This window comes from Rhea americana, unplaced genomic scaffold, assembly GCF_003343005.1.
Source record: "Rhea americana isolate MKP2758 unplaced genomic scaffold, rheAme1 scaffold_288, whole genome shotgun sequence".
Classification (NCBI taxonomy): Eukaryota; Metazoa; Chordata; class Aves; order Rheiformes; family Rheidae; genus Rhea; species Rhea americana.
The window spans coordinates 324,827-348,308 of NW_028186410.1; the positions used below are offsets into that span (position 1 = coordinate 324,827).

Below are 23,482 nucleotides of genomic sequence, written 5' to 3' on the forward strand. Positions count from 1 at the left end.
GCACTATTTCTCTTCTAAATCAGACTCTTGTGAGGTTTGAAATACAGACATTTTCATCAAGCTGGATAATTTCCATAGAAAATTTACTAGCTCATGAAATATTGCAGGAGTAATTCATACAATGACTCTCTCCTCCCTTTGGTGCAATGAAGTATGATGTGAGCAGTTCTGAAACCCCCCCAGGACAGTCACTTACTTAACAAYGGTGATTCCTATTCTTTGTAACAAAACCCAGCTGACTCTTCATTTTTGCACAAAATAGAATTTAGCCAATAGACCTTTTATGCAGTTGTTTGGTAGTGTTGTAAGCGAGGTTACGTTAAGACCTTTAACTAACTCCCTACACTCATTTGTTCTATTGGATATATAATACGAGTAACACACTGGTGCATAGAATATCACTATGACCAATAACTTAGCATGATTCTCAGAAGAATTAGCCATTTATGTGAATACCAAGAACACTCAAAGTTACAATAGTGAATAAAAATGTTATATGAAATATCAAACTTGATTATGTAAAAACATAATGTAATTGCTTGCAGATGGGGCTTAAGAAGAAACTCACATTATGGAGAAGATATTGTATTGTTGTCCATTATGGGTGGATGTAGCTGATTAAAAGTTAATATTTACTTAATTATTTATGATGTATCTTCCTCACCCTTGCACTGATTTCTATTTTCCAAAGATACGATTAAAAAAAACTCTCAACTTTCTCTAATTACTGGGTCAATCTTACCTTCTTCTGGCATATTCTGTATTAGTCATCCTCTGAGCTTGGGCAAGATACTGTAGATGTCTATTAATCTAGTCATGTAAGGGATAATTCAAACATTTCTATCAACATTCTGGATATTTCTAAATCAACATGTCATTGTGAGTTTTCACAGGCAATTGCATGAAGTGCATGTGGCAATTATGTATGCAGTTGCAAGCATATATTTGCAGCTCAGGCTCTGAATTTCTCACTTAAGAGGAAACAGGTTCACTAGTGGGTTCTGAATGTCACACAAAAGACTGTTATCAAAGAGCAAATTACTTTAGATATCAGTAACATTTAAAGAATATTAAGTAATGTTGCATAATGGAAGCCTTATTTAATTTTCTTTCTAGTAATGATTTTTCTTTTAGATACTCTGGGCTGAAGTGATGTTTTTTTCTTTAAATACAGAATTCCTGCACCAACAGTAGAGTGTATTGAAGATACCCACACATAACAGAGCAAAATTTGCTTGCCTTCTTAACAGGGCCGTGGGATACAGCAAGTCAAGCAAGGCCTGGCTATGTCTAAGAATAGCTCTAGGAGACCTAAGGGGAAGGCAGAGGTCTTATCACATCAGACACACTGTGTCAGTCTACATGGTGGGTTTAGCAGAGATGTACATTTGATTTCAAGCCAACAGATGCCCATTCTCTTTTCTATCTTAACCTAAGCTCAAAAGCCCAAGTTAGCTTTGTGTCTGAATGCAAGTCTAAACTAGGCAGGGCTTACAATGTAAGCTTTGGCTAAGCTAAACCTAAGTGTGGACAGAAAGCATGTAGTTCATAGGACTTAGCATGCTTACTCACACTSTTCTTTCCTGGAGTAGATATACCAGAGATAATTGTCTCAGAATGACCTACAAGCTCAGGCACAAGGTTTGAAATAGTTGCCTTGCGAAGTTGTACAGAAATGGATATTGAGTTTGATTTCCTGTACTGATACTTACCCACTCTGTCTGGAGCTCATTTGCTTGAGTTTTCTGAAGGAGTCATAAATTTCACCTGATGCATTTTATCAGGACAGAAATATGCTCTACTTTCACCGTGTTTTCCAATCTACTGTGTTTTTTTTTCCTATCATCTTAGTGATTATCAAGGCCTCTAAAATAATAGGAATTTCCTAGGTCTATTTGAATTCTGGCACCAGGGTCTTTGAGGCTAGCCAATGAGACTATATTGCATATAGTGTTGTTTTCCCATGAGCGACAAGGGGGGGAGGAAGCTATGCCCTAGGGAGGTAAGGTTGTAAGGAATTCCTGCCAACAACAGAAAAGAGAAGGAGGCAAATTGACTGTTTTATTAGGAACATGATCTGTAGTGTTTTTCATCTGGAGAGGGGATTGTTGCATGCTGATGAATATGGGTATCGTATCACAAGAGTGCTAAAATGCCCCTGAGCGAGTATGTTCCTTCAGCAGCCCCTGCTATCCCAATCACTGACCTGTGAAATGTGGTCACATCCCCTGGATTTTTCCCGTATTTTGAAAGCTGTTCTTTTCATCCTGCAAAATATTACCCTAAACAGTTAAATGGGAGTTACATGYACAAAGCTATGTGCATTAATATTAATGGAAAAATCTGACAGGTCAGGTGGCCAGAATGGGATAATCATATCCTTGAGGTGACGTCAAGGTACAGCAGGATTTCTGGATTGGCTTTTTCAAAACCTTTTTCTGTTCTGTCCCAAACAGAATGGAGTTTATAAAATCAACATTTCTGAAATAAAATCCTGAAATTCTGGGGAGCAAGGAGTGCATAGAGAAATGATAAAGACTAAAGAATGCCAGCTACTACCTTTGGCATGGTCTGAATAAAGACAGATGTCAAAGTTGGAGCCTCACCACACCTTGATCCTTATATACTCTGCTCAGACTATCTGCTTTCCACATGAATTCTCATGCTTCATCTCTAGCTGCTTTTGAGCACCTTATCTAGGGCTTTGACAATCTTCTGATTGCACTGACTTGGTGCAAGGACTTATTTACATATCAGGCTCCCTAAATATAGCCCCAAATGTGCATTATTTATCTAGCTGCACAAGCACTAGTATGTTGATGAAGAACTTCCAGTCTAGCTCAAAGTGTTAGTACTGCAAGAAAGCTTTGAGGAGCTAGGCTGTCACACACCAGGCTGMAGCCTGTTTGATTTTCCAGGGTGCTTGTCTGGCCAGAATAATTATGAAGGGTTATTTAAAAATAGGAAGATTGARTCTGTTCACTTAAAACATATCAGAAGATTCTATTTTTCCTGTCGAATGAACTATCAAAATTAGCACATTTGCCATGAAACAGAGGTCACACTTTGATGAATTGGTCTTTTTGCATAGGAAATTATCCCATCAGAGAAACTCTGAGTAGCACTAGCCTGCAGGCCTGAAGCCTAAACTCACTCATGGTGTAAGAACTTCCCCAGCCTTGTTCTTCTTTGCAGCAGAGAATATCCATTTAGGACTGATAGTTTAGAGCTTTCTCAAAAAGCACCTTTTATATTAATGGATCTTGCCTGAGAGAGCAAGCCCGCCAACTGTATCCTTACGTTGATAGTCCGCAAAGAAGGATGCTTATTTTAGCTTTACTGAACACATTTGAGCTTTGCATTTCCATTTAACAAATGGAAAATAATATGGTAAAGGTAGAAAGGTGGTTCATTTTTCCAGAAAGCTGGGGAAAAAAAAGTCTGATGGGCTTCAAATAAACTAAAGGCTTGTGAACCCGTGAGCCTAGGCCCCCCTGCTGTCAAGGAAAGGTTTATAGACTAATTCCTTTTATTATTGCTTTATAAACGGCATTATTTGAAGCAGTGTATACTGTAGCCTGAATAACGGTGTGATGTCTTTTCAGATGGTTTTTGGAGGCTTCAGGTGTTAGTATTTGAGACAAATAGGAAATCTTTTTCAGCAAAAGGTTACCTCACCTCACGCTCAACTCTAGGCAAAATCCACTGAGTCTATGCTGACCTTCAGTGCAACAGATACACATAGAAGCTACACGAATAAGTTTTGGAGAGCTCTGCACAATTCATCSGGTCATTCAAGAAAGTGGGAGAACCAGAACCTACCCCAGCTCCCAAAACTGCAGCCGAGAGCATGCAGCAAACCCTGTGTCTGTTCCCCTCAAGCAACCACGCCATCACCGGAGTAGTATGTTCATACACAACCTGTTCTAACATCAAGACCTTCCTGTATGGAGCTATTTTATGCTGCTTGGTGTTGGCAATGTTCAGCTGTCCCCTGTTTCAGAGACTGTGAGTCTGTGATGCCCACAAAACCCRATCACTAGTTCCAGAGAGAAGAGATCACTTAAATCGGGAGAAGGTCCAGTATGCCTGACCAAAAATATCTCCCCAAAAGCACTGCTTTTTCACTATATCTCCTTCCATTCTTGTCTTCTTCCAGCGAAAATCTGATATATGTTCCTGCAGAATCTGTGAGTTCTTTTGGTCTAGGTCTCCTTTCTTGGTATGACTGTTTCCTTGCATCTCCTTGGTTGTTTGTGCAGTCTCTTGCCACCTAGCTATGTGATAACCAAATAGTCTTTTTGTTCATTGCTTGAACAGATGTGTCCTGATCCATGCAATGTGACCAGATCAATACCAGTGCTCTGAGGAGGGGAGACCAGGGTCTTCATGTAAGAAACATTCTTCAGAGAAAATAGATCTAGAATCAAATAATGGAAGTGGTATTAGCAYCCTCTGTGATGCAGGAATACAGTAGGGCTCGTAAGAGAAGTCCCACGAATGTGAACGAGTGTTTTTTTTCACTGGTCAAGTCCATGTATCTGAGGGAGAGAAGACAGGAGAGCCCAAAGACACTGCGAGTGGGGGAAGCACTAGATAGCTGAAATGTGCACTGTCAGAAAAACCAAAGATCTTGGACAAACTGCTGGTGGGAAGAGGCTAGAAATCACGATGCTCGCTAAAATAGAGACTGTGCTCTAATGTGGATGGAGAGAGCAGACCTGCTTTAAGAAAAATCTATTGAAAGCTTGGCAGCAGGTTGAAATGGCCGTTTCTTATCCTGCGGCCAAGTGGGTCCTTACCTCTGCCGGGGCAGGTGGCAGCAGGCCAAGGAGCCACAGCTCCGCCTGGGGCGTCCTTCCTGGCACGGGGAGCTCCACACCGTGCAGCCTGCTGCAAAGCAGCTTGAAGCACACAGTTGGCTGCCGTGGAGACTGACTAAATGCAAAGGGGGCCCAGGAATAACAAAGTATTCAAAATATTTTCTTGTTCGGTTTTTACAAGTAGAAGTATAAACACATGTGTGTGAGCGAGAAAGATATGACTGTTTTGGATTTTTACCCTCAGTTTCCTCTTTCCACATTTACACTCTGAAATGCATGTGGGCGGACTAGGTTCTTTTCACTCACGTATACAGCCTGCCTGAGGAACTATAGTCAGCATGTAAATATCACAGGAGCAATTTTTGCATTGATTGCAGTGTCTCATTGGCACTAATCTATTTGTAYGTGATGTTAAATACTTGAAATCAACCTCTTTGATAGTTCCCAAATGTATATTTTGTGATGAAAACTAAATGCAAACAGAATACGCTTTTTCAGTGAGGAAGGGGAGACAACAACGACAAACCCCCTCCAGAAATCTCAAAAACAAATAACAACAGCGATGTCTTTGAAGTAATATAACATTCTTTTGCAGTGTTTACAATYGAAAAATGGTGGCACTGGAAAGGGTAAGCAATCAAAAGCAAGGTAAAACTTACTTCACTATCATTTACAGTTATTTCTTTTTATTTTTTRTTTAGTTGTCCAGGCTGAATGTAAAACATTGTGATAATTAGTAAGCCAAATTTACAAAAGGTCTCTTTACTTTTGTGCTGGTGATGATGCAAGTAACCATCTGCTTTGAAAGTTTGGGATCTAATTCTCACTTATACTATGCTGGCAGCTTGASAAAGCTGTAGCACGGGTATAGAGATGTACCAGAGCTGTGTGAATAGGCATGAGTATACAATGAGAAAGGAATTTATGATTTTTTTAAACCTGACAGCACCCTTTAAGTTAATCATGAAGAAACACTACTTGTTCTTCAGTGTATTGCTTCATCTCTGGCCACTAAGGGTTACTATTGTCATTTGTTCAATGTGTAATAGGATTTAGAGATGGATTAAGCTCAATGTTTTGACTTTAAAAGTTTTGTTTTGTTTTGTTTTGTTTGCTTTACTTGCATGGACTAAACCTCCTTCTTTTCTATCTGCACAAAGGAGGTTGCGCAGTTTAAACAAAACCTAGCGGAAATTCTTGAATGAGGCAAAGATGCTGCAGTTCAAATACATTCATTCTGTTTTCCTGGTGATGTGGCATTATTGTGGCTAGAGTTTGTTGTTTCTTCTTCTGGCTGATGTGTAGCCAGGCAAAGATTCTGACTAAAAAGCTTTGCATTTGAATTCCCAGCCCAGGCTTTTTTGAGAATCATTATCACTGCAGTTGAACAAGGAGAGGCTTTACGGAACAAATAAACCAACAAAAATAAACAGAGAGCTGACAGTACTTTTTCTAGCTTTTTCAACCCCATGATATTCTGTTTTTCATATTTTTATTAAGCAAGTGGGGTTGAAAGTTAGCAWAGGTCATAGGCTTTTGCTTATTTCCTGAAGGACTCTGTTACTGTATYTCCTCTTTTTTGTAAGGGAGTAAAAGTTAACACTTGAAACACTTATTATACAAACAATCAGTTTCATAAACTTCCGAAATTCAGAGTGACAATAATTCAGCCAACAAGGATATGACTTAAATGGATTACTATGCCATGTTTACTATCAAATTAATCGTATTCTGGTGTAGTTCTTTCAAATGGAAATTTTCTCTCAAGTGTGGGCTGAATTTTGCTCACTTTATGTGTGCACAGTTTCACTGTGGCTGAATAGAGAGATAAAGGAGGACACCTCTTGTTACTACGGATCAAATTCACATGTAACTTGCACATCGCTCCGAAAGCTCCCACTGCCCTACATTGCCCACTCTGCCTTTTCTGATCCTTTCAGTGCAAGGTTATCAGGAGAGGCGCTAGGCAGGTATTTTTTGTGCCTGGACTGGCACAGTGCTGTAACYGCTCCCCGCCACATGGTTTGTCAGATCAGACATGATTCTCGTGTCTGTGCTGTCACCTCTGGAAGGCATTTTCATCTCACACGCAATCCAAGGAGTTGTTGCATTTCAGCTGAAACGATCGTGGAAAATACAAACCAGAACTMTATCGCTGCACTGCATTATTCAAATGAGAGGTCAGATTACCCCCACTGATGTAAGTAGGGTTGCCAAGGCCTAAATGAGGATACAACTTGGCCAAAGGTCTGTTTCTAATGTGAGGTTTGAGGGCTGGTAGGTCTTGCATCTAATATCGAACAGCTGCAATACAATACCAGCTCCACTGGAAAACGCACACGCGTTTCTTAAAAAAGATCTCCCAAAACAAAAACATAAAACCCAACAACCTCAAATTTTAATATATTATTTAAACCTTGCCAGCATAAAAGTGAAAGTATAATTGTTAATTGTTGTCTACTATTTTAGTTTAAGTTCTCTGTATGAGATTAGGTGCATTAAAGCAAGTTAAAATATTTCTGTGTAATGGTCATGTTTCTCCCTTCGACCAGATCCCTCAAGGGCCTTTACAAAACCGAGGGCTTGATACTCATATCATTTACACCTAGATCTACATCTATTTGCATCTAGATTTACATCTAGATCTGTTGCAGTTTCTCTTCATTTGCATCTGTAAACCAAAAGCAAATTCAAGTGTGTGTTTGATATATGTCAGCATGAGAGAAAAGACRGCTTACTTATCAGTCCTCACAGCTTCATTTTGCAGTGCAGCTTTTGAGCACTACGTAAGACTATAYGAGAAGACACTTTTATAGCTATAATCACTCAGGAACTCAACTACAGACATATAAATATGAATAAATTCCTCACAAATTGTTAATGGCCAGCAAAGTACTCTTTTTCTGAATTACTGCCAAGTTTCAAAACTGCACRTGTCATCTTATCATGTACTGTACATTAAGGGTTGGTCATGTAACTTAGATCTGCCCTATGGGTATTTTAAATTACAAACGTAACTTTTTAGAAGCTTTATTGTAATTTTTTATTATTATTATTTGGCTTGATTTCTAAATCAGCATAGTTTGTTGTAGCAGTTGAATAGGTTTTTCTTATTCTTTGCTGCTTCTCAATTCTTTACCTGAACAAGAACAAAAGATCGARCGATCTGTTAGGTAGCCGAGCATCTAACATTGTGTAAACTCTCTATGAAATCTGTAGTAAAGCTATCATATATCCTTTCTCTTTTCTTTGGATGTAACCAGCACAGGAGTTGAATTCAGCACAACTTGTAAGTCTGCCGTGGAGGAAACCTTAATTTCTTCCATCAGTTACGACCAATATCTGAGGTCATGTATCTTCCTTCTGCTGTATAGTTGTGATTTTGTACTCCTGCTGGTACCCCTCCACTATGAAATGTAATTGTGACTTTGCACAGTGTCCCTCATATGACACCTTTAAAGTCCCAGCCCATTGCAAGCTTTCCCTCCTGCCAGAAACTGATTTACTGTGCTGTCTTTTAATCAAGCTCAGTGCCTCTTTCTGTTTCTCTTTTATTCCCAAATAGYGAGAGAATCTGCCAGTGGCCGCCCCCTGAATCCCTAAATTGCCAGTGGGGATATAAAGATGTTAGACAGCATGGTACACTAGAACTTAATCGGATTGTTTCTCTCGAGTACATTGTCTGTTCAGGGACTTTTGCAAACATTTTTCTTGTATCACCTGCCTGAATATTAGAAACAGAAGATTTTGGTGCACAGGGGAAAACTTTAAATGTAAATAGATACAATTATCTCTGAAAGTTACGGATAGGTATGTGGGTCAGATGAGAGTCATGTATTACATACAGAATAAATTTGTGATGTACAAACAAGCTGTGGAGAAAACACAAGTATAGCAAAGTTGATTTTCTAAAAAAGAGAATTGCAATATTTCAAAGCAGAGAACATTAAAATAATACTTCCAGCAATTCTATTTCAGTGAATTATTGTATGTATAAATGTAGTTGTGCTGGGAGTTGGAGAGGCCATTTGTTTCATGAATTCTAGTATTATCCCAAGGTAATGAAAACAGTGTCGTGGAAAGGGTCATTAAACACTCTTAAGTTTCAAGATAGCTCCAGTTCCCAGAGAATGATCTAACTCTGGGAGGCAAATCTGAATTCTATTGAAATGCTGTCCAATTGGGCACTGTAGTAGACTGCTTTAAACTAGATCTGCTACAACAAATCCTGGTGTTGTTGTCTACGTCCACAGCAGGTCAAAGCCAAGAATTGTTAGCAGCACAGGTAAAATGGGATGCTGCTACCACAGGAATCGGCTCCAGCTTTGGTAGCTTCTGCTGCTGGAGGGGCTCAGCCACAGCTGTGGTGGGATTGCCAAACTCYCTCTGCTCCTGCTGACTCTGGAAGGAGGAGCCCCAGAGCAGAGACCTTCCCTTGGGGCAGCTAGGGCAGTGCTATGGGCAAAGTAGACAGAGAAGCAAAACTCATTTTGATCTCCCAGGCTTTGCTCTATATCTGCTTTGCTTGTGCCTAGAGCTGGTCCTGCTTCAAGAAAGCAAATAGTCTGGGCAGACAGAACAGTGGTTTTGATTGGCAATTGCTTGCTAATATAGCCTGATCTTTAATTTCAAATTTTAACTGGTGAGGCAAGGTTCAGCCAGCTGGAAACTGATTAATAAAGAGGAACAAAGTTGCTGATCCTCTTGTAATGATGCAAAATGAATCCTCAGTATAAATGAACAATGATTCATAGATGTCACTTSCCTAGCTTTATTCCCAGTAGGGATCACAAAATACTTTTTCTCAAAATACATTTTAACTTGAGAAAAAAAWTGAAGTGTTCCCATTCACAATATCTTAAGACTCTAAGTCTACTGCCCTTTGGTGATATTTTCMTAAGTGTAGTAAAGCATCTTTAGGACCAAACCATTAAAATTCACTTAAAAYTGCAGATGAGCTGGCAGTTTTCTGATCTTCTCGAAATTAGTTCATCCATCCCCATAAGATACGTAACAAGAAAGAAACCAGCAAAGTGCTGGGAAATGGTTATAGAGTRTTCTCATTGGGAACTAATACAGTTACATGTATCAAAAAGCTGGCTGTCAGCTGAATCAATCTCAGGCAATCACTATACAGAAACCACCTTTCTTTTTTTAGTGCTTTTGATCCTTGGAAAGTATCAGTTGGGTGTTTGGTAACTCTGCCAACTTAAGAGGGAATTGTGGTATTCTTGTGTAYATTTGCCCCTTTTCTTCTCAAACACTATAACAGTTTGACTGATGATTTTTTATGCTTAGCATTCTGTTGATTGATACTTTATTCTACTAGGTTGGGTAAATCTTCTGCTTTCATTTTAAAAACATTAATATATGGACCTCATTCATTTCTATGCTGCTTTCACTCACTCTAATTTTATATTAGTGTAGGTTCATCAAAGAAGTCACACCAGCATAAAAACAATAAAGCTGCAGTGAATCAGATACATGCAAAGGAAAAAAACATAGTAGTTTTTAATGAGATATGGAATTGCTTTGATGCATTATCTAGACTACTATGCAGTGTACATTTTTAATAGAAATTAAAGATTTATATAGCATAATACAAATCCCACTGTAAGAAGCATAACATTTACCTAGAACAAATGTTGAAAGGATATTAGATCTCTATTTTTAAAGCTCTATTTCAGAAGCTTGTTGATTTTTCCTAATCAGTTCCTCAGTTTGCCTTTTTGAAATAGAAAAACATGGTTATAGGTGCTATATTTTATATTCTTCCRTTTACTATAAGCTAAATCAACTTTTGTTCACTCTGACCAAAATAATTTTCAATATTCAGCTTTTCTGTGATGTCTTCGCTACATAACAAAAATCGAGTTGAAAACAGCAACACCTCTCATTAGTTCTGTGAGTGGAGAAGAAATCTGTCACCTATTAAGCTATCAAAATTGAAGCAAAATCATTAGGGAGTATACAGTCATCTTCCTTTTCGGTATCTCCTATCTGCTGTAATGTGGATAGTGTACTGACAGACTGCCTACATTCCTTACACGGCTTGTGGAAGGTGTCCGTGTCCAAGCAGAGCAAAAAGGAGACAACGGTATAAAACTTTGTTAAAATTTAGACARCTAGTTGTGTTCATTTTTCCAATGTAACATCCTGCAGTTATGYAGTCTGCTACATAGATTGAGCTGCCTTTTAATAGGTTAATTAAAGAGAAGTAAATTAATTTATTTGGGTTTCTTTCTCATGCTTTAGCATTCATAACCTGTGATGCCCTTCTCAGGGCAATGTACGMGTGATCTACAAGGTACTCGCATACAAGAAGGTGAGAACACTTGCTTCTGTGAGCTCCTGAACCCCTCACATAAAAGAGAGCTGTAGTGGATGCAATGCACTGGCAGCAGCCAGCTTAGCTCAGCTACCTTGTCTTCAGCTGCAGTTCTGGGTTGCTCAAAGGTTTTCCTGCACACTGGTGCTGCGGAGAGTATCAGCAAAAGTGCAATGCATCCGTGTTGCAGATCTCCTATCACTTCTTCTCAGGCTAACAGGACAGATGTGAGCAGCAGGCCCTCCATTTCCTTAAAGTGGACCTCTGTTTTTGCATGAGTCCATAGGCTCAATGACATGCCTCGAGAGGAAACATGGTATCTGTAGCCCTTCTCTGCCAGTGGGAGAACTGGCATTATCCTTCTACCCAGAAAACGTGTCACCAAGTTAGAAATAATGGGAGAAAAAGGTGGCAGGGTCTTTTTCTGAGGCTTGTTAAGATGGTAAGTTCAGATAAGATACATTTTATTAAAAATGGATCTGATTATGAGTAGTATTTCCTAATTAACTGTAGGGATACATGCRCTTTGTAGACTGAAACACGGAGTATAGGAAATATCCTAGGTCTGTTTTTAATAAAATTTATGTTGCTACAAATTACTTACTTTTGCAAAAAGTTTCAGATAGCCAGTGTTAAGAATGATCTGAATGAGAATACCAAGGAGGCCTGAAGATGCTTATAGCTACATCCTTGTAACATCTCTGAGAGCTGTATCTGTGTGTCTTAGGAAAGAATTGATTGCATATTATTAAATGGACATTGGAATGGTGGATGATCTCATTACCTCTATTTTCTTTAGATCTCTTCAAAGCCTTTCTAAGCTCACAAGGGACTGTCCTGCCAGGCCATGCAGACCCTCGAGGGTCATGAATCTGGAAATTGAACTTGCACACAGATGAGGATAGATATGTAATAATGAAAACCTTTAGCTCTTAAAGTCTTTTAAAACATTCCCTAATGGAAAATACTTTCTTTTTCTCTTGTGTGGAGCAGGCCAGGCTTTGACTGTGCAGAACCCCTTCCTGCAGTGAAGAACTGGGGAGCTGTCAGAGCATGCTCTGGGTTGTGAAAGTAGCAGGAATGATTGTAGACAAGCACAGGGKCAAGCTGTCTGCTAATATACATGAAAATATTGAGGAGAGAAAAAGAAATTGGAGCATAGCTTCCAAATTTACTTTGGGTCATATTAGGGCTATGTCAATGGACATCAAAGTCCATCACAGGACAAGCATGGGCTGCCTTAAGCAGAGCGAATGCACAGGAGGGTGTGACCAGAGTCCACATTTTGACATGTTTATTTCTCGAATTCATATTCCCTGCGAATCTGTGTAAATAATCCTGTTACATCTGGGAGATGCATCATATTTTTCTGGTTTATGGCTAATCCATAACCAAGGATATGCAAGTCATTTGTGCAAAATAAGGAGTGTCCAATTTAAATACAGTTACTTGAATTGAAAACTTTTGAAAGCAGTGCTGGAGTTTTTCAATACTAAAAATAAAACCTGTTGCTGTCTGCTAGTGTCCCCAGGATAATAATTAAGTGAGTTTATACATATATATATACCTCTCTATATATATATATATACACATATATATGAACAATAATGTGTGTATGCAGACGTGTATGCTGTGTTCACATAGACAAAAACTGATTCYGAAGTGACCAGCAAGACTGATAACTTTCAACATTTCCAGGATAAATCTACTAYTGAATTGACAGGATGTTGTAATGTCTGGCAGGATCGGGTCCTGTTTGCATTTRAATTGTGGCACCRAGTTGTCTTCTGTTCTGCGCCCAARTTCTCATAGCATCTTGCACAAGACAGGTCTTGGCTCACAGCCATGATTTTGAAGCACCACAGCAACACAAACAATAAACATAATATTAATTGCAGGATTCTCATTGCTGTGTGGCCCATGCAACAACTATCATTGAGACAGTAAGCTTCACATGTTGAGAAGAAAGCAAAGCGACCAGCACAGAAGTCTTGACTGGCAGAGGCATCCYGTAACAGCAAATGCCAGAAGGCTGTCATCTCCTTACTCTCCAGAAAAATGTGACAAGTTTGCTTGTTTCTTGATGCCTAACCAGAGAGCCAGGTGCACTTTTGTGATTCTGTTTTGGATTCASTGATTGCACCAGTAGTGAAGGCCTGTATGTTAATGTGGATGTGCCAGTGCACCAGCGTTGTGAGGAGCTCTGTGTAGCTGGCACCTGCTGAGCCAAAGATTTGAGATGAATAGCACCCATATTGATTTGCCTGTAATGGAGTGGAAAAGAAAAATGTCCAGGTTTTGTTGCAGGTATTTTCATGGGGTATTAAATTGGTGGATTAGTTGCAAACAGCAGTACTGATAAAGTCTCCTGTCCATCTTGATGGTTGGGCCTTTCTATTAAAATGACACATAAATAACCTATTATGTCCCCCACCCATGGAAATTCAAATGCACCTGTCAACTTGATAAAGCACTTGCCTGGAGGGAAGCATTGTTTACATTTTCACTCCATTCTTCAGAAAAAGTGAGATTCTAATTATTTTTCCCACTGTAAATTAATGCTGACTGTGATGGTTAGCATATCTCTGTATTGTTATATCTATGCAAAAGTTAAATAATAGAACTGATCCATCATGTATTATGCAATGTGCATTTTTATGACAAGCTTCTCTCTGATCTTATTATGCCTTTCTTCATAAATACTTACTTTTTTTTTCCAGCAGCTGGGGGAATCTTTGTTGACTGCTGGTTCAGAAGTTGAAATCTGTCCTGTGTGAAAAGGAAAATGCAATTTACATGTTTATCGGATGCTGAACTCTGCTATCTTCTGAGGAGGAAAAAATAAGGATATAAAAGTACACTCCATTAATAATAAGCTTCGTTATAACAGACAATTGGTCACAGTGCACTAAACAATTTTCCCCCCAAACTAAGCACACCAAATGCAATAATAGAATGCAATTGTTTCTGGATATGTTAAACAGTAACTTTTGATTCAGAATGGGCAAAACCAGATGAGATCAAATCAAAGACGAGCAGAATCTTTCTCCCACATAAGAAATCACACCACACTTGAACCTTAACCATAAACCATTTGTTAGGGATTGAAACGTTCGGTCAAATTTTCTTTTTCTGTAACAATCATTTTTTATTTTTGTGCACTTCATGGTTCTTGCTAGAATTGAAGTCAGAATTGCTGAAATGCCAAAAAGGGGCTGTTTCTCCCACTGTGCTACAAGTGGGAAATATTATTGTCAGAAGAATTTTTGCTATCTGGTTTCTTAACTCAAGAAGGGAAGAAGACATTGCTTGGAGGCTCTTGGTATGCTCTGCAAACCCCAGGAGGCAGCCTGTTCTTGCAAGCCCTTTTGACAATTTTGCAGACCCAACCGGTTTGCAGACCCTGTTGAAGGCTTATGCAAACTGCCCTGAAACTTTGACCTTTTGTCTGCTTGCTGCAATGCATTTCTACTTTTAGATTTTTCAGAGAAGCCTCTGTGCCAGGGATGGATAAAATGTTTGCGAGAATCAAAAATAAAACCCTGCTCCTGAAAAAAGAAGATWCCAATTCACAACAAGAAAATACCTGTGCAATCAAGGCAATTCAGGATTAAGTTCAACTGAGCTTGCAGTTGGGATCATGGGCTTAATGAAGCCAAAAAAAAGGGTCTTCGGGGAAGGACAGGAATGGGAATGCCAGTCTTGAACACCTAGGAGGACTAAGTTACTTCCTTGTATCCAACCTCTCTTCTTTGCTGTCTTTCTTCCTTTCTTTTCTATCAGTGAAACTAGCTTTGTTTTACTGCCAGTGCTCATCAAATTGCCACACAAATACACTGGCACACGCTTCCCTTGTATGATCCCTCTGGCATGGGAGGTGATCAGGAGGCAGTTTTCCTTCCATTTCCTCTCAATGGCCTACCTCTGCGGTGACGTCTGCGAGGAAGCAATTAGTGGTGATTATTTGGAAAAATAGATAATTTCCACATGGTTAAAGTAAATAGCCATGTACATGTACTAATACAGCTAGTGCTTTGAACTCCCCATAGGTTGTTAACTCTTCGTTCTGCTGGGRGCCTATTTCTGCCCGTTTGTGCAGCAGCTGGAGCAATGTGGCCACAGTGTGCACAAGAGTTTTCTAAATGCCTCAGTGGTAAATTTGTTCAATAATTAATATTCATGATGGTAGTTGGTATACTCATTAGAACTATTGAAAAAAACGGAGAAAAAATACAATATTTCCATATGGGTGGCAATTGCTGTTCATAGATTCTCATATATGTTTTATTGAAAATGTTCGAGTGTTTTTCCCTTTCACATCCTTTTCCCTTTCACAGCCTTTTCTCTTTGCATCTGCTTGGAAAAAGAGCTGGCTCTGAGCAAGCAAAATAGGAAAATTTTTCTGATTCTCAGAAAAGGCTCATAGTAAGTTTGATATTGTTTGAAGGCTATTTAAAAAAAGTTTAGAAATTCAAACTTGGTCAAGAATCTTTGCACCTTGCACATCAGCACATTTTGTAGTCTACATTGTACTCCTGTTGACATAATACACAAGTTTTTTCCTTCACTGAAGGAAATTTCCTGAAGCTGGAGAAGATGCAAACAGAAAAAGTCCAATGTATTTAAGTTTTAAGGTCTCAGCTGTTTTATTGCCATGTACTGACCCAAATTTGAAAATGTTATTTAGCTGCCGGGAGCATATCGATCTTTCTGACGTAAGTCACAGGTGTGTAAAAGTGTGCTCACACCCAAAAGACACCAACTTCTTTCTTTTAACTATCTTTGCACTCTGTATAATCTATTCTAAACAGTATGAGCCTAACATAAAACGTTCATTGTAAATAGGTTAATTGACAAACTTGGCTCCTTTGTTTTCTGTTTACAGATTCTTTTTGAACCACACTGTTTTTTTTTTTGTTTTTGTTTTTGTTTTTTTTTGTTTGTTTGTTTTTCTTTGCCTACAGATCTGTCTGTTACATTTTGGTTATTTTTTTTTCTGAATTTTTGCAGAGTGCCTTGTGTGGGCAAATTTTATCCCATAGCTCAGTCAAGCTATTTACTATTTGTTGTTTCTGGTGTATGTTTGGTCACCAAAGTCATATAGTATTATTTCTGCTTTCCAACTGCTTTACATTTGTAAACAGATGAGTAATGAATAACAAATGTTGATGAGCAGATAATGAATAGCAGACATTCTTATTTATACAGATATGCCCTTTTATGCATTAAAATCCTGACTTCCATAGGGAAAAGAGCTTTTCCTAAACACTTGTGCGTATAAAATTCTGTCTGTCTGAAGTTACTGAAGATGCTTTCTTAAGTAACTTATTTCAGCATCCCTTGTAAATTTGGGAAACAAGGCATGGAGAGAAATTTCTCTTAGCCATCTGAACTAAACCCGTTCTGGGTTTGAAGTACAGCAGGATTCCCTGGAATAGAAAGAGAATGTATTTTATCTCCCTTCCTTAGGGCAGATCAAGGGACAAAGGCACTGTTATGCACAAGGAAATGCAGGAAAGCTGCAGCCCTTAATTTTCACTCACTCTTTGCTCAGAAAAGGTTTTCTGACTTGAGTATCAGCTTTCCTTGACCTAATACTTGAGATTGCATATTTCCAAACTTACTATTGTTTAGGTAAATCTATTTCTACATTTTATATKATTATTTATTATTATTTATATATGTATGTATGAATTTATTTATTTAATATTTTTATTTATTTATTAAGTGTGGAGACTTAAAACTATGTAAGATTTAGATCTGAAAWGATGGGATGGTCAGCAGCAGATTAGGCTTGCAATGAGTGCACCGTGGTAAGAGATACGTGGCAGTGCTTTGTAATATCTAAAAACAAGAGACCAAAATCATTCCCTAGAAAAGATCTGCATCATTGTTCATTTGGACATATCCATAAACATGATGCTATCACAATTTAAAAATAAAAAAACACTTTTGTTTTCTAGTGTTACAATGCTAAGTAGTTTGCCATAAATCTATCCTGGGATTTCTCCTCACTCGTTTACAAAGAGCTTATTCTCTGTATATGATTATTTTCATCATTCAGACTGTCCATGTCAGTTTATTAAATAAATCAGGGAAGACTGTAACAACRATGCTTCAGGCATTCATAATTTGACTGAAATAAACAATTCCTAGATACTGTTGGTCCATGATGTTGGTCCATTATGCTCATAAATAGAACAATTTAGAAACAAGTTATCTATCTATCTGTAGGGTTACTACGGACAGTTGTAGATGGGGATACCACACCGGTTAAACCATGTCTCGGTGGGATTTTGAAAGTGCTCGCARTAGAGGTGGCTCTGTAGACCTGTAGACCAACAGCAGGGTTGTGAAGAGATGCACATCTGCCTGGCAGAGGTCTTTCTCCAGCACAGGCCTTTATTGACCCAAAACATSCACATTCTTCATTATTTTCCCAGACATCAGAGCACACACTGTTGTGTCTTTGAAATATGCTGTATATGTGCAAGTACATGCATACACATACATACATATGTTTAAAGGATTAAATACAGAAGAAATTTGTGTAAYGGGTCATGATTTTTTTCATGATGATACGCCTTTTGACAGTCATAATAGCTCCTTTTGTTTATGCTTTTACTTTCTATTTCTCCATTTTCACAATTTATTTGTAGTGAGTTCATTTTCRCTTCTTATAAATACCCCGTCCGTCCTAAGGTATCTTGAAAATGTTCTCCCCTGTCATAGCTGGTTCTGTGTTAAGGTTCAGCTATGGCCTGACCTGGATCTGGATACAGCCAAGATGCTGTTGACACAGGCAGCACGTGTGGCATGGCCGTGTAAATGTGCATGTWCAAAGTAATTGTTCTTTTCCCAGAGTTGCTGGCAAGGTTTTTAGCAGCAGCATGTCAGACATGGGGCTTGAAATACTTAAGGGGTGCTGAGCTTCCCTTGAAGGTTAATACTAGCCCGCTTTTGTTTTTTTAATTGTAGAGCTACACTGATTTAACAAAGATTGCCTCCAGGATAGCAATTCCCATATTTACAGCTGTTACCACAGAAAATGCACTTACCATGTTTATGAAAGTTATTTGAAGTAAATACAACACCCTCGACTTTTGATGTCTTTTTCCTATAATTTCATCACTTTTACCCTTTCGCCTAAAGTTAACAGCTTGTAACTTTTGCTAATTATTTGTCAGGACTAGCTTGCAGTTCTGCCAATTCTCAGCTCATTGGTTTGGTGCGCATTGCTCATTTTATGTATTTTATTTGAATGGAGATGCTGCTTTCAAACATTTTCTTACATTTTGCAGTGCATGAAGCTGGAATCAATTCACATGATACTGCTAATAATAATGCTGGCAAGCAGTTAAGAATAGGTGCTTCTCATATATATTTTTTTCTTTAGTGAAATAAAGATATTAAAAGCCTATCTTCCTCAAATTCCCCCTTTAGCTCTGAAACTTTGAGGACTTCTTTTTTCCTTTCTTTTTGTTTACAAAAACTGCCAGACAATAGAAAATCTTGTCATAACCTTTGTGCACTAATAGCACTTTTTCTATACCCTGAACTTGGAAATATTAATATTAATTTGCAATGCATCAAGTGTGGAATATATTTATGAATATATATTTAGTAATATATGTTTATTTAAGATGTTACTATGTGCTGCCCCAGTAACATATATTTCTATATGTGTGTGAGTGATGAAGATATACACCAAAATGTATTTCTTTTCATATTTACAAATATATTTTTGGCTTTTGTTCTAGATTACATACTGCAACATCCAGTGAGTGATATAATTTACCTTCCTTTGTGTGAGAAGCATATTCCACTCCTCTAGAAGTCTGTGTATTTTTACGTCACACTGTACGTTAAAGGAGCAGTGATTGAAATCATTGTTGTCAAGGAAGAATGTATTAAAATTATTAATAAGACTTAAACCCACAAGAGACTTACTAAATCATCTGATCTGACCTAAATTTATGACCCTTCCTSCCAGTTCTTCTCTTTGCATACTTGCACAAAGAGAAGACGATCTACAAGAGAGAAAAAATAACATATTAAAGACCAGTAAAAAATGTGTAGTTACATTAAATCTATGTAGCGTTGTGTGATTATAATAATCGAAACAAATAAACTGTAAGGGTATTCACATCAGACCTCATTTCAAGCTGAACTATTATAAAGCGATTAACAGCCTCATACTCCTGCTTTAATTAAGTTATGTTGTGAAATATTCAGCATTTGAACCTGTTCTGGCCTGCCTCTTTTATCATTGAATTACCATCCTTAATGTGTTTTTCTGCTGAAAGATGAATTTCATTTAAAGATTACTGTACACTGCTCTGGCATTTTGTGGTTTCTTGTCAGCCCTTGTGAATCTAGATCATAGCTAACTTCAGTTCCTCTGACATGTCCTATATGCACAGTTTCTTGACTAGCCTGTCTCGGTGGATTTATTAACTCATACTGTATTCTTGTAGAAATGAATGGACATTTTTGATTAACTTAATGATAGAAATTTCAGATGACAGTAGAGTTTACTTCTGGAGCTAACTTCAGGTTATGTAGGCCACAGTGGCTCTCTAGTGACCTATCACTTAACAGAAATGCATTTAGAAAGTTTTAAGGCAGTGGACATCAGCCTACCAAACACTTCACAGCAGCACCAGCGAGGCTGGAACTGAGCAGTCCGTGAGATCCRGGGAGTCTAGATCCGGAGCTAGCCCCAGCCCGGCGTCACGGTATCTGCACTTTCCTTTGCCTGGGTTGATTTCCAGTTGATATTCCAGTACATACTGCAGAATCTGCCTTCAGACAAATTCATAATACCCATATGACTGTCAGAAAGGGCGTGCGAGTGATGCACTGGTTGTGAGGGATACTGGGCTCTTAGCATCGTGCATCTCCCTCTCCCCCTTTTTTGTTGTCTCTGGACTGGACGGGGGTGGTGCTACTCAGCATGGCACCATCAGTTTTGGTAATGCTTTCCGTGCTCAGCTGGCTGATGATCAGGCTGTACTGTAAGGAAGAGRGGAGTATGCCAATCAGTATTTTCATGTTCTCTTGGTTAATCATATAAGTGTCCGTAGAGGGAGTTTKTCAGATCTGAAATCTGAAGACAGATCAAGTGCTGACCCCACGCTGCTGTACAGGTCCGTCTGCTCTCGGAGTGGGTGAAGAGGCACAGGTTCCCGATGCAGTACCCTGCCCAATACCCTGCCACAGGCCAGCAATTATAGCCGGGAACTCCCAAGGCAGGTCTTTGCCCTGGCACTTGAGTACAAAGGTGTGAGCTACTCTGAGCTGGATTCCAGTGAAGGAACCATGGGGCATAAATTGCACTTGACTCAGGCACTRGTTGAAAATATTTGCGGTTATTAATTTATGTGATGGTAGTCAGAGTCCTTGCTGTCCTCTGTTCTGTACAAGCATGGAATGAGACTCCTTGCTCTGCAGAGCTCTCAACTGAAATGAGCAAAACAGAGCTGCAGAAAAGGATACAGTGTACAGAGTGATCKATCCACAGTTTGCAAAACATACAGTAAATCCCTATACGTGTTGACAGAGACAAACACAAAAGAAGGGTAAACAGATCTAAAGAAAGTGGGCAAAGACAGAGGTAAGAGAAGCGAGCAGGAGAACATGAGGAGTTGATGTAGGAGGGCTGAAAACATCCTGAGGGAGGGGAAAAGGCATCTAGCTTAAAAAGCAGGATCTCTGCAGTCTGGAGATCACCCCAGCTGGTGTGCAGATTCCCCTCAGACTGAGCTCCTGAGCTAGCCTTCCCAGCCATTTCTCTTGCCCAAAGCCACAAATCGGGAGGAAGACCTGAGACCGTGCAGGGCTTGGAGCTCTTGACCAGACAGAGAAGAGCTCCTGGTTGTGAAATCCTGGGGTGAGTGAGGAGGATAACTGAGGCAGGGTCCTCGTGCATGCCTTGTGACCTGCAGTGTGGCAGTGCTCGCCGCAGCTTGGCTCTGCCCTGGCCAACACTTTCCAGGAGCCTGTCCCAAAAGAAGCTGCCTTTCTGCTTTCTTGAGACCATTAGTCACCTTAATTCTTACAGAGCAATTGCATGTGGCGGGAGCATGAAATACATTTGCGTCTTAGTCAGAAGAAAATACAGGGCTTGTCTTTACCAAGGCTATTTCCTGCAGCTGTTGTGTGTTCCTAACCACTTGTTCTGAATGAAAGCCCTTTAACCCCTGTGACTTTGATTTAGGAAATTCAGAATGTGTATTTTACTTTCATTTTAAATGACTTTTCCTCATTTTAAAATGTATAAAATTGTTCAGGATTAATGCAAATGAAAGTTGACACTAAAATGAAGTTTCATATTGTTCTATAATTCCTGAAAATGAATTAGAGATGCTTTTCAGTGCATGTGCCTGCTTTCTTAACTTACCTGAAAACAATCCTTTCCTAAGGCAGTTGCTCAGAATAGTATCGTGCGTGGCAAGCTCATGACATTGGCACGCTACTAGTTACACAATTCCTCCTAATGTGCAAGAATAGCTGAGTAAGTGTGAACTCGAACACAAGCAATAAGCTAATCTTAACTTATCCCTACTGGAAAAAGAAATTTGTATCTTGTGATTTTGGATCTCTTGTATGAAACTGAGCTTTTTCTTTCAGCAGAAAGAAAAGAGCAAAGCTACAAAAAAAAAAAAAAAAATTTTTTGTTGTACTTACCTTAAATTAGAAGTTTCTGTGGTTACCTTTGTTGGTGAAGCCTAGTCATTTCAGCCAATATATAATTGGCTGAAGGAAATGGTAGGCGATACACCAGCAAAAGAGTTACTTAAGTGAAAATGTTATCTGTATTAAGTGAAAGTGTTTAAGAATACTGTGCTGCTACATTATAAGGATATAACCATATCACCAGTCCCTCTCTACTGCAAAAGGACTGGTATCTCATGGGAGAAACCTAGTTGCACAAAGGTCTTGCAAAAGTGAAAGGTTAAAAAGCTCACAATTGAGTGGGAGTATAAAAATAATACTTATCATCAGTTCTGGTTAAGGGTAAGAGCTGCTTTAACTGTGTGTTATGTGGCAGCTTGCATCTTGAATTCTATTCAGTTTCTTTTAAGAATGAACATGAAAATAGTTAAATGGAAATTCTGACTGAAAAAAAAAAACAGTACAAAATCTACCCAAGCAAATATATTTATAGCAAAACAGGAAAATAGGTAACTGTGTCAATAAACTAGCTTTATACAACACACAGATACATCTTATTTACTCTGCCTCATCTACAATTCAGTTAGTAGCACAAGGTTATTTTAATACTATACAGATCTCAGAGACTAAAAAGTGCTTGTGGGTAAAGGAGCAAAGGCTTCTTAAAGAGAGAGAAATACAAATACTTGCTCACAGGATTCTCAGTAAGCATTTTTTTTTAATCAGCATTGCCATTTTATTGTTTAACCTACCCTGCTTGATCTCCCTACTTTTGGTTAATACGGGAGTCAATTACAGCTTCATCTGTGCAGAATTAACTTTATAGAATATACACTGGGGATTTCTCTATCTTCTTTATTTAGATCTATGTCATAAAAAATATGTAGTAGAACTGTGTGCAAGCACTGCATATGGTACAGGCTTTGCAGATTTATTGTAAAATCATTTTAAATCGGTTAAGCTCTTACCAGAAGTTAATTAAATATGTTCCTTTGGTGGGGGGGTGGGGGACTGTGTGTGTGTGTGTGTGTGTGTGTGTGTGTGTGCGCGCGCATGCACGCGTGCGTGTGTGTGTGTGTGTGTGTGTGTGTGTATGGGGGGGCCTTCTGTCTCACTAGGTGGCAGTGTATGATTACATCTGGAAGGACCATGCCAGCAAGTCTGGTGTCTCCAGCTGTGACCTCCAGCACCAAGATGAAATCTCTGACTCTGCAGCTACCTCAGGAGACATCACTGTTCACGTGTCTGTATACACTATCCACCTCAGCGGCTTCCAGGAACTCTACAGACATTTCCTCAGACTACCTGATGGGGCTATCATTGAGGTAGGTCCAAACAGCTTCTTTCCATACCGATTTTAAATGTAAAGATGTGCACTTAATACAAACATCAGTGTCAAAACAGGAAAACAGACCTGCCTGTCCCTTCAAAAAATACACACTGAGATCTTCCATAGGAAGACCTCATCTTAAATAATAAAATGTAATATCAATGAGTTAATGCATTTACAGTGYAAAGTAACAATTTATTAGTATTTATTGAACAATTATATGAATAAATATATACTGAATATACWCATATAGATTATTTTATAAATATATTTTTGTTCAGAAATGCATATGTTCATTCTACACAGGAATTATTATACATAAAT

At 38.8% G+C, this 23,482-nt stretch overlaps 1 protein-coding gene across 1 annotated transcript in view; it reads left to right on the top strand.

Moving 5' to 3' along the window:
• The window catches only part of LOC146593614 (uncharacterized), a 166,095-nt gene that overhangs the window by 130,802 nt on the left and 11,811 nt on the right, over nucleotides 1-23,482 (top strand). Inside the window, exon 19 of the mRNA XM_085308958.1 lies at nucleotides 22,947-23,153. Coding sequence (XP_085165084.1) covers nucleotides 22,947-23,153 — 207 coding nt within the window. The remainder of the gene's footprint in view (nucleotides 1-22,946; nucleotides 23,154-23,482) is intronic.